The 15443-nt window shown below is 39.0% G+C and overlaps 1 protein-coding gene across 1 annotated transcript in view; it reads left to right on the forward strand.

Moving 5' to 3' along the window:
- The window catches only part of RSU1 (Ras suppressor protein 1), a 100657-nt gene that overhangs the window by 29151 nt on the left and 56063 nt on the right, over positions 1-15443 (forward strand). The window contains exon 8 of the mRNA XM_071560398.1: positions 12395-12527. Within this exon, the coding sequence (XP_071416499.1) occupies positions 12395-12527 (133 nt within the window). The remainder of the gene's footprint in view (positions 1-12394; positions 12528-15443) is intronic.

Here is a 15443-nt window from a genome sequence, read left to right on the forward strand (position 1 = left end):
TTAGCTTAGCCAAAATTATATTAAGCAAAAATGCCAGTAGTGTAAGTGACTTTTTAGTGACTATTCCTGTAAAAATGGAATTTTGACCAGCTAGAGTGAAACATAGATAAATTGGAGGAATTTTTTGTTTCTGCGTTTCAGTGACCTACCTTTTTTAGCAAGTTGATAGCTCTTTCACTTAAAGCAGTGGAGCTGGTTGATGTATTTTGAATTTGTGATGTTGGCCATTTAAATACAGTTATAGGTGGCTTCTTTTAAGCTGCAGTTTTAATTTGAAACTTAAGTATTGATTTTGCTGAATTTACATTGCAGTATTCCATTTTATGCGAGGGGCACTGTCCCTGTTTACCCCAAGTTGCAGATCTTTAAGTCTAAAAATATTTTTGTTGGGAATAATGTAGCTCCATTACCTGCTTTTGAAACACATTACCCAGCGTCTATTCCTTGTTTTTTGTTACTGTGGACTGTTACATGGAAAGGTTTCTTTGTTTCTACTGGCACTTTTGAAGTAGTAGTTCTCAAAACGCAGAAGGATAGTGACTGAATTAGGGTAATAAAGTAAAATTATTTGTTGTCATAAAAACTTGCTTTGACCCATTAGAGAGAGTGTGGCAGCTGTGTGCTTAAATGTGACAGTCTGCACCGTATGCTTTTTGTTTTATACAGCCAAGTGTCTGCTTTTCTTCTGTGAGGTGGGTAAAGATGTTTGTTTTGACGCTTATTTGTTTACCTAATACGAGTTTTTTGCCTTTCCCCATCACCGCTGGTGGATGAAAGTTGTTCACTTTAATTTCAGATGTTTATTTCTTGACACAGGTATACTTTCTTTAGCTTTTTGTCAAAGTATTATTTATTTATAAAGTCTCTTTGAACAGCAGTAACACTTCAGTAACAGTAGTGTGTCTAAATGTATTTTTCTGTAGCTTCCTAAATTACAGCCTTTGGGTTTTTTTTCAGAAAGTGGAAGTTAAATGCTGCCATGAGTCTAACCACCTTCTTTGACTAATCAAATGTTCTAAACATGCTCAAAACCAAATCCCTCCCAAATGGTTTTGCCATCAAAATGCAACCCAAATGGAAACATGTGAAGCAAAATTCTCAGTGTTTATTTCGCACCGACCTGTAAAACTCAGGATGGCCAAATGAAGGGTTTTTCCACTGAGTTAGCATCTGTTTGCATTATAGAACAGTATCACTGTATGGTAGAAAAAAGACGTGTCATTTTGTCTCTGTCAGTCAAGATGAGGTACATTGAGACAGCTAAGTCCTTGTTCTGTCCTCTATTCTTTATTACTCAAAAGGTATTCTATAATTTTTTCTTTTCATTTATTAATTTATCAGTGCTTCATTTAATGGCCTTGCACATGATCTTCATTCTTGATCAGTTGGTGTAATTTGTATTATGGTCAGTGCAATGCATAATGCAAGAAATTATCTCCAATGTTTAAAATAGATTTTGGGGTATATTTTCCAGAGAGCATTGCACTGAAGTCTGTATTTGTAACTTGTGCAACTTGCAGGCATATTTACTGTGAAAAACAATATTCTTGCTCATTCATTAAAGATCTAGGCTCTCACTTAGGGAATGGAACACCAGACTAGCTTGGGAAGGCTTGTTGGAGATCTGGTAGGACCAGGCCACAGGCAAGCCTGAATCTCTGAATGGTTAGAAAAAGTCACTTCATCTCTGCAGCACTATTTTTCGTTCTGCAAATGAGAGCAGACCTTTGCAGCCAGTTTAAAACTCTGGCAATGAAAGGTGGTGTGAGAGGGTTACAACTGGCTGTGTGGACTGCTAATGCCATAGTCACCCTGCAAGAGAAAACAGTCTTTGTCTGCTGTCTGAGTTCTCCCTCCTAAATTTTTAAAATTGAATTATAATGTACTCAGAACTATCCAAATAGTTTTTCCTGTGCATGTTGGATAAATAACTTTGCAGTGAGCAGGTCCTATTTCCATTAATTGGTGCTACTGCTGTTCCATTTAAAGTAAACAATCTTTTCTCTCTCATTATCACTTCCATAATTAAAGGTGCTGAAGACTTTTGACTGGCTTAGTTCGGGCACTGGAAAGCAGAGAGTCATTACATGTTCGTTTATCATGGAGATGGGCACAATATAAAACATCTGAATAAAAGAGCGTATTTGAATGAGAATGGTGCGTGTTACATTAAACTGTTCTTTGAAGGTAATGGCAGAGAGTGCAGAAGGGGACATGGAGAACAGGGTATGAAAAAGGCCACAGGCAGGCCTTGGGATCACAACTTTGGAATGCAGAGAGATACCAATAAATAAAACTGTACGGTCTGCCTGTAATGTCATCTGATGTGATTGAATGTGGCACCAGTGAAAGGGCTATGGGAAATCAGTATTATCCTCCTTTGTGTTTAGCAGAGAATACCTATCATTAATTTAAGAAAAATACTTCTGCCCAGGAGGAAACAAGGGGACTAAAAGAGTGCACTAGTGGTCTGCTTGTCTGTAAATACAGTACATGTGAGTGATGAGCACAGGAAATGGCCAGGAATAGGTGGGTGGAATTTGCAGCTTGTTTTTATCATTTGTTTCTCAAAACCCCGTTCATGAGGAATGGTGGTGGGCAGTCATATATAAACTTTAAAGAGGCACTGGCATTTTTTTCCCTAGCATTTAAAAGGTTATGTGCTGCATTGTGAGACAGATAAATCATGATTCACTGCAACAACAGAGTTGCAGTCAGTTATATAAATTGCCAAGGAGGCATTAAATCTGTCACTTTGTGTATTCTGACCATTTAATAATGGGAATGGTGTTTGGAAAGAAAGCCAAATAGAAACAGGCGCCACATAAAGTGGTAGATGTAATTAGTAACATCAGCGGTGGTGTTTTAAGTTCATTGTATGGTATGATTTTTAAACCCCAGACTCTAATGTTGTCTGTGTGCATTACCCTGCTGCCAATTCACGTGTGTGCACAAGTACACGGAGTTCGCTCATGTTTATTCATATGGAAGAACAGAGATTTCTAAGAATACATCAGTGATTACCAGCCTCCTTTTTCATAACTGAATATTGGCATCAATGGCTTATAAGTTGCTCTTCAATGCTGTTTCAGTTTATCAAATAATTTCATCAGGTGAAGGGAAACCCCATCAAAATTGTGAAGTTATATACATATTTGAAAAGTGGAAAATTGAAGCTTTTTCGAAAAGCTCTTGATGCAGTAAGTAGCCATCTTCCTTTTTAAGGGGCATGAAATATTTTGTGAATTAAATCTGTATGTCAGATTGGCTAAGTAATTCTTTCATAATTTTTTTGTTTTGAACAGCTAAATTGCCTTCTGTTGATAAAGGATTGGCTTTAAATACAAAGTTCAAGGAATCCTGCCAGAAGTGTCAGTATTTCCATCACAGGAAGACCTTTTAAAATTTAGGCTTTTGAAATACCTCTAGAATTTGTGAATTAATATTATATTACACAAAGTAGTTGGTGTAGTTGTTTGTTCAAATTAATATTCATCGAAATAGCAGTTTACTTAGGTAATTATAATAGGCATGTGCAAACATAGGAATCACTTATTTCACAAAAGATATTTCTTTTCTAAATACACTTGACATAAATGCCAAACTTCGTATTTCAGTATGAAGTGTCACTGCACTCTGCCTGTGTCACAACACAGCACTCCTCACACCTGCAGTACAGGTGTTGGAAGCCTGAATACCCTGGGGCTCTTTGGGCAACATTACTGACCGCTGGAACAACTAATTGATACTTAAAATTTTTAAAAATCACATGTTTCTTCTTTTGGATCTAAGGCAAAGTTGAAAAAACAAAATAACTTGTTTTCTAGGACTGCTGATGTAGCAGTTATTAGTGAAGGAGCAATAATAAAAATGTATGTAAAAAGATAGGCTGTGGAGAGATTATTTATGTAGAAAAGCTTCTTTGAAAATGTGTGAATATTCTAATTGTGGTTCTTATTTTAGGTTTAAGTTAAAAAACGGAAAGAAAAAGAAAAGCCAAAACCACTAAACCCCACCACTTGTTACGTAGTTAGAAACCAGGCTGTGATAGCACAGGGTACTTGATGAGGGCCAAGGTGTATGGCAAGAGATGACAACTCTGCAGTTTCATTATACACAGAAAGATAGTTCTATAACCCATTTTTTAGATTTACACCACAGGCATTCTTTTCCTTATCCTGCTGTAATTCTTGCCAAACATTCCAAGATTCAGATTTGATCTTGCTTTAGTTTTTAAAATATACCAGTCTTAGAGTCACTTCCCAGATGACTGCAGTGTGTGTGTGGACTCTCCTAATGTTAACTGTACTCTGATTGTAAGTACCATCAATACAATAATGATGTTTCTGTCAGCAAATATTTCATCTGTTTTGTTAGAGCTGTAGTAGGTAAGGGTACCATAATTAGAGCCAATATGAGCAAATGTTGCATTTGTGGTTATATTTGGTTCATTTTATGTGTTTCACAGTACTTAAAAGTGGTTTTCCTCTTCGAAATTCTTGGCAACCTGTGTTTGAATGGAAGTTTCAAGGGTGCGGAGCAAAAGCAATACAGTGAATCCTCCTTGAAGTAATTTTTTAAAATTAACTAGAGTTTGGTCTGATAGGGACCCTTCAAAGAGAGAATGCTTTGTTGAATTCCTGTGTAATTGAGAATCCCAGGGGAGTTTCTGATGCTGGAAAAAATGTGCAATATATTTCAAAATAAATTGGGATGCTGATCCTCTAAGCCTGTAATACTTCCTGTACCATTAAAGTGCCTTTGATTTTAAACTACTTTGACATCACGTTAAATTCCTTTGTTCCAAAAGCCGTCTGCTGTGTAGTGTGTTCCTTGGGGTTTTGCACCGGGAACACTTAGCAGTGACTGTTGGTTTGTCCCTTGAGATCCAAGTCAGTGCTGGACATTTGTTACACAGAGCAGTGAAGGAACAGGTATTTCCAGCACAACATGTCACCTTTCAAAGAGAGAAATTGAGGAAACTTAGCAGTACCTGTGAAGTCTTCTAGTAAATGGTCTTTCTTGCACTCACGTGAGGAATGTGGGAGAAAATAATTTAATCAAGTCATTAGTAATTTGAAATAATTTCAGAAAGCATATAGTTTAGAAAATACATTTTCAAAGTACTTGTGGAAGTAATTTCTTGGATTTCTGTCAAAATACTCTTTCTTCTGCCTTTCCTCTTAGCTACCAACAGAACGGCACCAGCTGGGCCGGTTGCCCTGATGCCTGAAGGCTGCGTGTGGTGGAGTTTGGCTGTTGAAACAGCGTGATTTGTCACGTGGCAGTACAAGCCATTAGCAGAGTGTTCTTAGGCAAGGAATGCCTTGTGTGCTGCATTGAATAAGTTGCTGTTTTATGGCTTTTATCTGTGAACAGTATTATTATTTATTCTTTCTACTGGTTGTCATGCTAAGGTCAGGTTTGTTGTGTTTTGTGATGGGAGAAATTTCCAGGGCTCTCCCCTTGTTCCCAGAGAGTTAATCACTCCTCCTGTCACCTGAATATGGAAATATACGTTTGCCCAGCCGGGTTAGGTCTGTAATCTCCCTGTACTTAATACCTGAATTGTGGTTTAAGGGAGTAGTTCAGCATTTCATGCATTCTCTTGTCTTTCCCAGGCTTCATCTTCAGTCCTGACACATTCTGAAGTGTCAGACTTCCCATCATAATGATTCTGGTTGACCTTTGCTATGATGCTGGAATTTTGTATAATAATCTCAGGGCTACATTCGCTTTGTTTTAAATTCTCTTCTATGAAATGTGCGAGAGAAAAATTCCCTTTCCATAGAATAGTAGTAGCTGTAGCTGAGGCAATACCAGTTTGCCCTGTATCATTTCACATTTAAATCAAGGGTAAAGAATTTAAAATTTTCTTAGTCTGCTTTTACCTAATTTCAGCTTTGTTCCTTTACTAAGAGTTGAAGCAAATGAAGTGGCTATTATGGGATCACTGAATAATCACACTCTTTATTTAACCTATCACAGTGAAGTGTGAGAGACCTAGCTGCTGATTCTCACTAACTAGAAAGCACAGTTGGTCTTCCTCCCTTGTAGATGGGCAGAGGGAGTAGCAGTATTGTAGAACTAAGTCAGCTTAGTTCAGCACTGAAATAAAGAATGTATTTTGACAGTGATGAACCGTTGGAACAAGACACCACTGGCAGAGTCTCCATCTCCTGATGATCAGTTTTTCAGACCAGATGTTTTTCTGTTTGAAATGTCTCTGTAAGCTCTCTAATTAGTGAACTGACACAAAGATACACTATTAGATGTATTCAAGTGAATGCTTGAGTTGGGGGTGTCATCTCTGAATTCATTATTGGAAATTCTCATACACATTTCATGTTATTTGAGACGTGAACCTTTTCCCCTATTATATAGAACCACCACAAATGCTATTTCAGAGTACTCTGAAGTGCTAGTGACTTGAAGTGATACTGTTAGACCTTCTCCAGCCAAAGAATGTAGGGGTGAGAGCACAAAAGTGTTGCTGGGATCCATCTTTTGGAGGCATTTCAGTCTAGGTTTAGATTTACTTGTTATTCTCTTGTACTGCATAGAAGCTCATCAACAAGCAAATTTATAGTTTCTACATATGCTATGGAGTTATAGATTTGTTTACCATACTGAATATTTATGTGAATATTTCTACTGGTTCCAAAGAGATTGAGTCACACGTCACTTATGTACAGGAAGACTTTCTTTTTGTTGTCTTTCTGTGCCTTTATTAAATACTGTTTAAATCTACTCTCCTCTTGCTAATCCTTCAAAAGTGATGAAGGTCTTCAAAACAGAGATCATCTTACTTGTTGATATGAGTTACTGATGCACAGTCTACAAGTGCTTAAGGTAAGGGTAAAAACCATTTGCTTTTTATATAATTTTGCAGCACAGAAAGCCGTATATATTTTCAATTTTTGACATAGGTTTTAAGACATCATTCACAATTAATTCCTTTGGTATCTTTTTTATGACATAATAGTCATGATATTTCTTCCACCCTCATGCTTAAACCAGTCTCTCTCTCTATTGAGACAAAGCAAATGCCACAAAAGTAATAAAAATTATAAGCCCTATAGTGTAAAGCAAATCTAAAACAAGCCAGGACAGACATATTTTTACATATAACCTAAGTTTAAATTTAGTGTAGTGGATTGATCTCTTACTTAGCATTTAATAAAACAAGATTCAAAGGTATTTATATCTAAATAAATTAATAAAAATATTTTTGTTCCTCCTGTCATATGTACAACAGTAAGACCTTTGTGTTGTGAAGGGAAAGAAATTGCAGTCTTAGGAGGAATCACTAAAAGGGTTGTATTACAGCTTGAGGACTCTCCTTAAGGTCAGTGAAGCAGAATGTAGACTGCGATGTGAGTCAGAGTATCAATGGGCCACAGATGTGAAACTCAACAGTTTCATACAGACTAAAAACTATTTCCAGTGATTTTAATGAAGCTCCACTGGGGATGAATTTAAACCATTACAAAGAAGCGTTGATCTGGCATTTTACAGCTAGGATCATGTTTCTTATGCTGAATGCCAATGTTCAGTTCTCAAATGTCAGAGTTGTTTAATTATCTAATTTCACCTTTTAATTTTTGGAAGCATTTAAAGTGTTGCCAAGGTGTGTTTGAGTGGAAAGGACAAACTAGGTTTGTGTTCATTCTGTTTTGTTTTGTTTGTAATGCCCGTGTACCCTAGTCATACCTTACTGTACCTCAAGTATACATACATTGGGTAAACATTGCACACTTCATGTATCTTACAACACAAGAGGATAAGGGGCTTATCATTGTATATATGTAAGAGGTGCTTGCAGGCTGGGTCTAAGGGATGGGAGGAGCTTGGGAAGTCTGAAGACACCCTTAGTCAAGGTGAAAGGTAATGTTATTACTGACTCTGTCACTGCAAACACAACTGTGGGAGGCATCATTTTATTTTCTGTTATGAGCTCTTTTTTGACCTTTGCGCAAGCAGTTGAGCCAAATATGAATGTTCACACAAATCACTCTTTATTTCAACAGCACTGAAGGAAAATAACAAGAAATCTTGATGATCATGGATCAAATGCAGGATAGATTTAGTGAGACAGGTGCAGGGAGACTGTAGTTGACCTTGTTTTCGTTTTAATGTCACTCTGGATGGGATGTGCAAACTGTCATATGAGATGTCCCTTCTGTCCACCCATGGCTGTGGAAGCTCTGAATGTAATAAGTGGTATTTTTAGTCAATGGATGGTGTAAGTTAGAATACATTAAAATTAAAAATAGGCATGCTTTGATTTTTATCCTAGAATTTTCAAGAGTTTTGGTGTAGATTTATATACTGTAGCTCCCGGGGGTAGCTAATAAGAGATTTGGGCAACAGACAGTTTTTAGGTGTGCACAGCTTAGTAATTGGGCATTAGAAGCCATTTGGTTTTAAGGTGGGCTCAACACAGAAGTTAAATCACACTGATCCAATCAAACTTAAGGGTTCATGGTCATTTTTAATATGAGTGGTGAGAAGTAAAAATGCCGAGATCAAGCATTTCTAAGACCACGCAGCTGGCTTCTTTTAGAAGGTTCTTGGTCATTCTGTGTGGGTCATGCGCAGCAGTCACCTGTTAGATCTCTGCTCGTCTCTTTCCAGACTGTTCCCTTTTCTGTGTCAGTTTGCTGGTAGCAGCATACATCCACTTTGCATTCTTCCTACTTGAAAATCTATGTTTAGTCAAGATAGAAAGTGTAAAAAAAATACCCTTCTGCCTTGGGACTGGAATGTTCTTTAGGCATGTTAGACCTAGGTTCTGGAATGTGTAGTTTTGATCATTTATTAGAACAGTTTTAGAAGCACTCAAAAATAATTTGAAGAACATTTCTGTGATCTAGGAAAGGGAGTTTGCTGACTAGTCTTGAAGATAAGCTGCTCCTCCTCTCTTACCAGAGGCATATTTCAGTGGAGCTGATCTCCTTCAGTAATGCAGAATAGCAAGAATCTTAAGTCCGTAATGAAGAAATGCAATTTAAGTCTACCAGTTACGCAGAATTTTAGAGATGCTAAATATTTTTAATAGGCAGATGTGCATAAAAAGAACAAAACAGCAATGACCAATGCAATCTCCAACTCGTAATAAGTTTTGTGATTGAATTTTCAGTGCTGGATTGCTGGACTTTTACTGGAGGCAATTTTTTATTTTGCTTACTAAAAATATCTGAGGGATTTGATGTGATCTGTGTAGCAGAACAGCATATAAATTTCCTAAAGCCCTGGGAGTGGTATTCTGCTGATGCTGCTGTTAGACAATATGCATGAAAGGTGCATCTGCCATGGCTTTTTCCCTGGTGCATGGCTCTAGTGCTGTAGGGATGGAATAATAGCTTTTCCTAACATGATGCTGCCATAGAAAATCATCTAGGCAAGGAGACTGTTGTGATTGTGGGGGGACAGAGGACACATCTGTAAGGTGTCCAGTTGCACTGATGTTCTGTGGTGAGCCTGGTACCAGAGACATTGCTTCAGGCAGGCGTGATCATCTCTTCAACACGGCTGGATTTGTCTTGGTGCACAGCAGCAGAAGAGTCCATGCAGTGCTTTCATGTTTGGTTCCCCCAGTGTGTACTGTTCCTGAGATGTTAGTGAGACTTTGGCCTTGTACTTGGGACTCAGGGCAGAATTAGGTACAGCCTTGCTTCCCAGACTTTTTAGCCAAAAGCAGAGAAAGGACACCAGGATATGGCCCCAAGCACTCTATGGTGATACAGGAGTCACACGTTTCCCTTCTGTTTCAGTTTTAATTGTTTGCTCAAATGGCTTTCCTTGTGTTAGGAGTATTAGACTCCATTTCCTCCCTAGTGTTGATGAGGTGAGACAGTCTCTCTGTAATTTCTTATCCTGTTTACTTTTCTGCCCATTTCTGTCCCTCGTTTCCAGATGGAAATTTTGTTGTTGAGCAGGGAGGATTTTAAAGCATTAGTTGCCCTGTCCTTCCTGCCTTCTGAGGGGCAGCCCACTCACCTGTGCTCACCTGTGGAGGAGCACCCGTTTTCTGCCTTGTGCTTGACAGGAGGACAGACAAGTTTTTCCTCTTCTCTCTACCACACTTGATTAAATTCTTCACTTAAAATCCCTGGGCTCTCGCTCCAGCTCTAGGTGGCCAGTGGGATGGGCTGCCAAGCCAGCTGCTGCTGGCAGCGTTCCCAGAAGGACGTCCTGGGCAAGGAGGGGTAGATTTCAGTGTGGATACTGAACTTCTGTGTGTCCCAGTTTTCTCTATAATTAGATTAATTAGGGTCTCTGCCTCCCTCTTTCCTCTGAAAGTAAAAAGTAATATTTGTTTCTGCCTTCGGTGTGTTTTGGGGAAAAACAGGAGACGAGGAAAATAAAGCTATTACATAGGCATGGGGACCTGTAGGTCATTTTGTTTGAGCAGTCCTAGTTTTTCTGTATGATTTCTTTGGCTGTAGTAGAGTCGTGCTTACAATTAATTACGTTTAAATGGGCCATGTTGGTATTAAATGGTGTTTGAAATCAGGGTGAGCACACTGCACTGTGGGAAGGGAAATGTACAGCAACCTTTCCTGGATGGTAAACTTCTGACACAGCTCAGGTGGAGAGGATTCAGCCAAGACCTATCGGGATTTTGAGAACATGTGGCTTAGTCCTGTAAGCAGCACTGAACTTGACTGATGATGTAGTCAAGCTTGCCTGCCCAGATTGGCTGGTTTTAGTAGTTCTACATAGACTGATCATTTTACCTCGATGCACTACCTGCAGAGTGCTTACAGCATTGGTAGTTTTGGAGGGCAATGCATGAGACTTTTTGCAGGTAATAAAACAGGCAATCTAATTTCCAGTTGCAAAGCAAGCCCCTGAGTGATACATGATGTTCACAGCAGCCTGGGTCAGGGGTTATGGCTAGTTGCTGCGCTGGCCGGTTTCCCCAGCAGCCTCTGCCTGAGAGCTGGGGAGCGAGCAGCACCAGCCTGCACCTCCAGCCAGCACAGATTTAGACACACTGCTTTCTAGCTTATTAGGTTCTCTTTGTCACAGTACTTAATCCTTTTTCCTGATCCTTGTTAGAAGAGGGCTGCCGAGTGCCTTCATAAAGGATTCAGGCGTGAGTCTCCTAACGAGGCGCACTGGAGCGTGCAGCGGCGCGGGCGGCTGCCGCCTGACTGACGGGTTGTGGGGGATGCTGCTGCCGCTGCTAGCTCACACCAACCTGCCACAGGCAGCTGGCAGATGAGCTTGTTAAGGTAATGGTGACTCAGTCATAGGCCAGTATGAGATGCCTGGTATCTTTTCACACAGTATAATAGCTTGTCTTTAATTGTGCTAACCCCTTTTACAGAAGGAAACGCGCCAAGGATTAGCTGTCATGTAGAACGTGCAGCCCAAGTAGGCAAGCGAGCACAAGGCTCGCAGCACTTACGCAGACATTTCATTTTGCAAAGCTGGCATGTCAGATTGATTTCAGATTTCTCCAACAGCTTGGCTCAGTCTTGTAATTTTTTTGTTTTGTTTTGTTCCCTGTAGTTAAAGATTATTTTAATTTTTTTAAATTATTTTAGATTTCTGGGGGAAGAGGAGGTCTCTTTTCATCATAAAATTCGCAAAAATAAATTGCAAATGTGCCAGATTTCTTATTTCAATTTAAAGTACACAAGAAAATGTTCCGAAGGCTAGACTATTCTGGAATTCAGCCCCTTGTATCCATAGTCATGAGGAGTTTCAGTGGAGCATGGACTGTTTTGGGGCTGGGTGGTAAACTTCTACAAAACGAACAAACAAACAAAAAACTCTGAGCAAACCCCTAATAGGTCTCTTAAGTCTTCCTGTCAACCGAATAGGTAAAACTGGCACCTTAGGAGAATGATGCTGTTTGTTTGCATTGCTGAGTGTATGGCCACAGATTGGGGTGGGATCACAGTGCAGACAACATGCTGGGCACTAAGAGGGCAAAAAGCCTGTTGGGCATCGCTTGTTGTCATTGTGCTTGGAGTGGGAATTGACGAATGTTTTGCAATGCCAAGCTTCAGCAGAGCAGACTCCTACCAAAGCATCATTCTCTTTCCATTCCTGCTTATCATGGTGGAGAGGGCCCAACACCTATGCACTATCAAGTGCTGCTTAAAACTAATTTAATTGATAAACATCATACGCAGAGGGCAGAGTTCAACCCTGGTGTGCAGTGTGTAGCAGCACTGAAATGTATAGAGTGGAACTGCATTCATTGTGGTGGGAACTACTGTGTTCTATTCCTCTGTTAAGACTCAAATACTTGCTTTTATTATGGTTTTGCTCTTTGAAATGAATGAAAGGTTTTTATATTAACAGTGTGGTATTTCTTTCAAATTTTCCATGTTTCAAGTATTTTTCATAGGCTGTTTTGTTTGATCTGTTTCAGGTAATTTGGATTTGACTGGTCAAAAGCAAGTCTTCAAAGCAGAGAACAATCCGTGGGTTACCCCTATTGCTGATCAGTTCCAGCTGGGAGTATCTCATGTTTTTGAATACATTCGTTCAGAAACATATAAATAGTAAGTATTACATTATATACCATAGCTGTGGTGTTTGATTTTTCCCCCCTGTAGTGTATTTGGCAAAGTGTAATGAGCTACACACTTCTTTAATGATCCATGCACTAACCTGGTATTCAGGGCAAATATGCAAGCCTGTATGTTTATATTAAGGAATTTTGCCATGAAGAAGGTAAATAAGCATCACATAGACGTGTTAGGCAGTTAAATGCGTCCCTGACATCCGATCCCGTCAGATCTCGGAAGCTAAGCAGGGTCAGCCCCGGATTAGTACTTGGATGGGAGACCTCCTGGGAAATGCCGGGTGCTGTAGGTTCTAGTCCTGAGGAACTTCACTGTCACTGTCCAAGCTTGCTCGGCCGTGGCAGATGAACCTCAGCACTTAAACGGTGGGGCCAGTTCTGCTCACGCTGAGCCTCACCTAAAATCCACTGCGCAGGCTGGAAGGGCACACCCACATGGGGACAGCCCTTCCCAAATCTTCGTTCGCGAAGCCGAGTCACACACACAGATGTGTTAGGAAAGCACAAAAACTGTTTGATACTGTCCTGCATTTGTTGTTTATTTCTAAGAGCTATTATGTAACATGAGAGGTGTAAAAGAATGAGCATTACATGTCTTCTGAGAAGTATTAATTTTAAGTATGCACAGTAAGGTTTTAGAGATGGAAATAGATAATTGTTAAGTTTTTGGATGCTGATTGTGATGTTGTGACAGATGTCCAGAATTCGAACCTGTTTTGATTTGGACTGGTTTGCAAAAGTCTACAACCCTAGTCATTCAAATTCGGATACTAGTGCTTTCTTCCACAGTGTAAATGCACAAAAATAAGCTGTGTGCTGGGGCTTCTCCATTTTAATGCAAAATTCCATGCACAAATGCCAAGCATTTGTTTATGAAATAATGTCTGTAATCATTCATTGAATTAAAATATTTATTTTAAGTAAAAATCTCCATTTATGAATCCACATTAAAACTTTAGATGGAAAGTTATTTTTGGTGTCTTAACAGCAGTCTTAAATACTGTCTTCTTAGGAGCAGTAGGTAGTATGACAACAGGACAACCCCTGTATTGGAAAGTTAGTTTCTGCATCTCTCCTTTATTTAAAAAATATATTTTAATAATTTAGAAGCAATTTCTACAATCTTTTATGTGGTAGCTGTCTGAACAGAATTACCAGAGGAGAGTATTCACAAGTGACGGTTGGGAGATTCCAATTAAGTAACTGAGATGTAAATTTCCATATGAAACCAAATGATTCAGCAATGGCTTTTGTAGACTGTTCTTCATATAAAGAATTTAAGTGAAAAGAATCACAGTGGAGAGTGATTGCAAAAATTGTGTGTCTCAGAAGTGTCCTGATACTTATGCTGTAATACGTGTTCTCAAGACAGATTTATTCATAGATTTAAGTAGGCTGCAATAGCCACCTTCCAGTAGTACTCTACTACAGACATGGTGTAGGGAAACAGCTGCCTACCTCCTTGGACCATCCCTTCCACACAGTCCATTGTGCACCTGCATCCAGGTTTCGTGATAATGTTGCTAATTTTGTTTTATATTGTCAATTTTATGTTTCTGCTTGTTGAGCAATGTAGATTAGGGACCCTCGTGCCCTTCTCTCTGGGCATCGTGAAGGCAGCAAAGTTTGAAGGTTTTGAAGTGCAGTTTTGAGAATTTGACCCATATTCAGTTTAGGGGGAGGCGGTAACTGTTATGTATCTCCAATTAAAAAAAAAATTAAAAATTTAGAACTACAGGTATGTTAAACTACTCTGGCAGCTTTCCTTGTGCAATCGAAATTGACAAAAAGGTTCTGTAATTCATCAGTTACCTCAGCTGTTGGTGTTTGTTCTAAATAAGCTGTATTATGTTTGTTGTCTTGTTCTTTGCTGAGGCATAACAGAGTCTTGTTGGTTAAGAGGCTGATTTTTGTGATGAAGTTTTGATCTTTTCCTGCTAACACCTATACATCTTCTTCAACTGCCTTTTTCTTTCACAGCATATGTCCAAGTAATGTGTCTTTTTTGTCATTAAGTAAATCACAAGGTTGACATGTGAATGTAATATTTTTCCCTATGGGTATCTAACTAAGGAAAATCAAACTCTTGTCTTTTTGGTTGATTTTGTTTTTTAATGATTCTGCCAAAAAAAAAAATCTTGCTACATTTGATAGATCTAGGCAGCTTAACTTTTACTCTGAGGCAAAGCAGTACAGTTAAATGGATGATTGGATAGAGTGTTGCTTAGATATCCTCACTTGCAACACTGAGAAGATAGAATATACACTAGCAGATGATCATCAGATCAGTAAGTGTACTTTTAGGTACTGGGAGGTGTGGACATTCATAAACCATATGTATGGTAGATGAATTTTTAGCTCCAGAGAGTGTATTTGTCTCCCTAAGCCCATTCCTTTTGCTAGCTGACTGGTAATATTGATTTTATTTTGTTTACATGTTTAACATTGTCTGTACTAGCTGAGACAGTGAGAGTAGGCTCATACAGTCAAAAGTGCCAAGTTTCAGAGGCTTATCAAGTGACATTTCACTAAGTGGTTTATGCTTATACATTTTATTTCTTGTTTGCAATGCCTGGAACTTCATATTTACTCCGTCGCTGTTAACTTAGCAAGGCTGTGGTAACTCACTGAGTCTTGACAATGCATTCACTTGCAGTCATGTTACTAAACCTTGAGGTTTCTACTGATGGCTGGCGAAGTGATCACAGCAGTCAGTGTCAGGGATTTCCATTCAGATTCTGTGAGGTTGCACTTGTGAAGCAACTACCAAATAGATCAAAACTCTCTTATTTCATTTGTGAAATGTACTGGCTGTTTGAAGCATATTTAGTGAAAAATTACACCCCATTTTTAGCCTTGTCTTAGGATATTCATGCTCTAGTGATTAATTGAT

Source organism: Pithys albifrons, chromosome 7 (genome assembly GCF_047495875.1).
Source record: "Pithys albifrons albifrons isolate INPA30051 chromosome 7, PitAlb_v1, whole genome shotgun sequence".
In the NCBI taxonomy this organism is placed as follows: domain Eukaryota; kingdom Metazoa; phylum Chordata; class Aves; order Passeriformes; family Thamnophilidae; genus Pithys; species Pithys albifrons.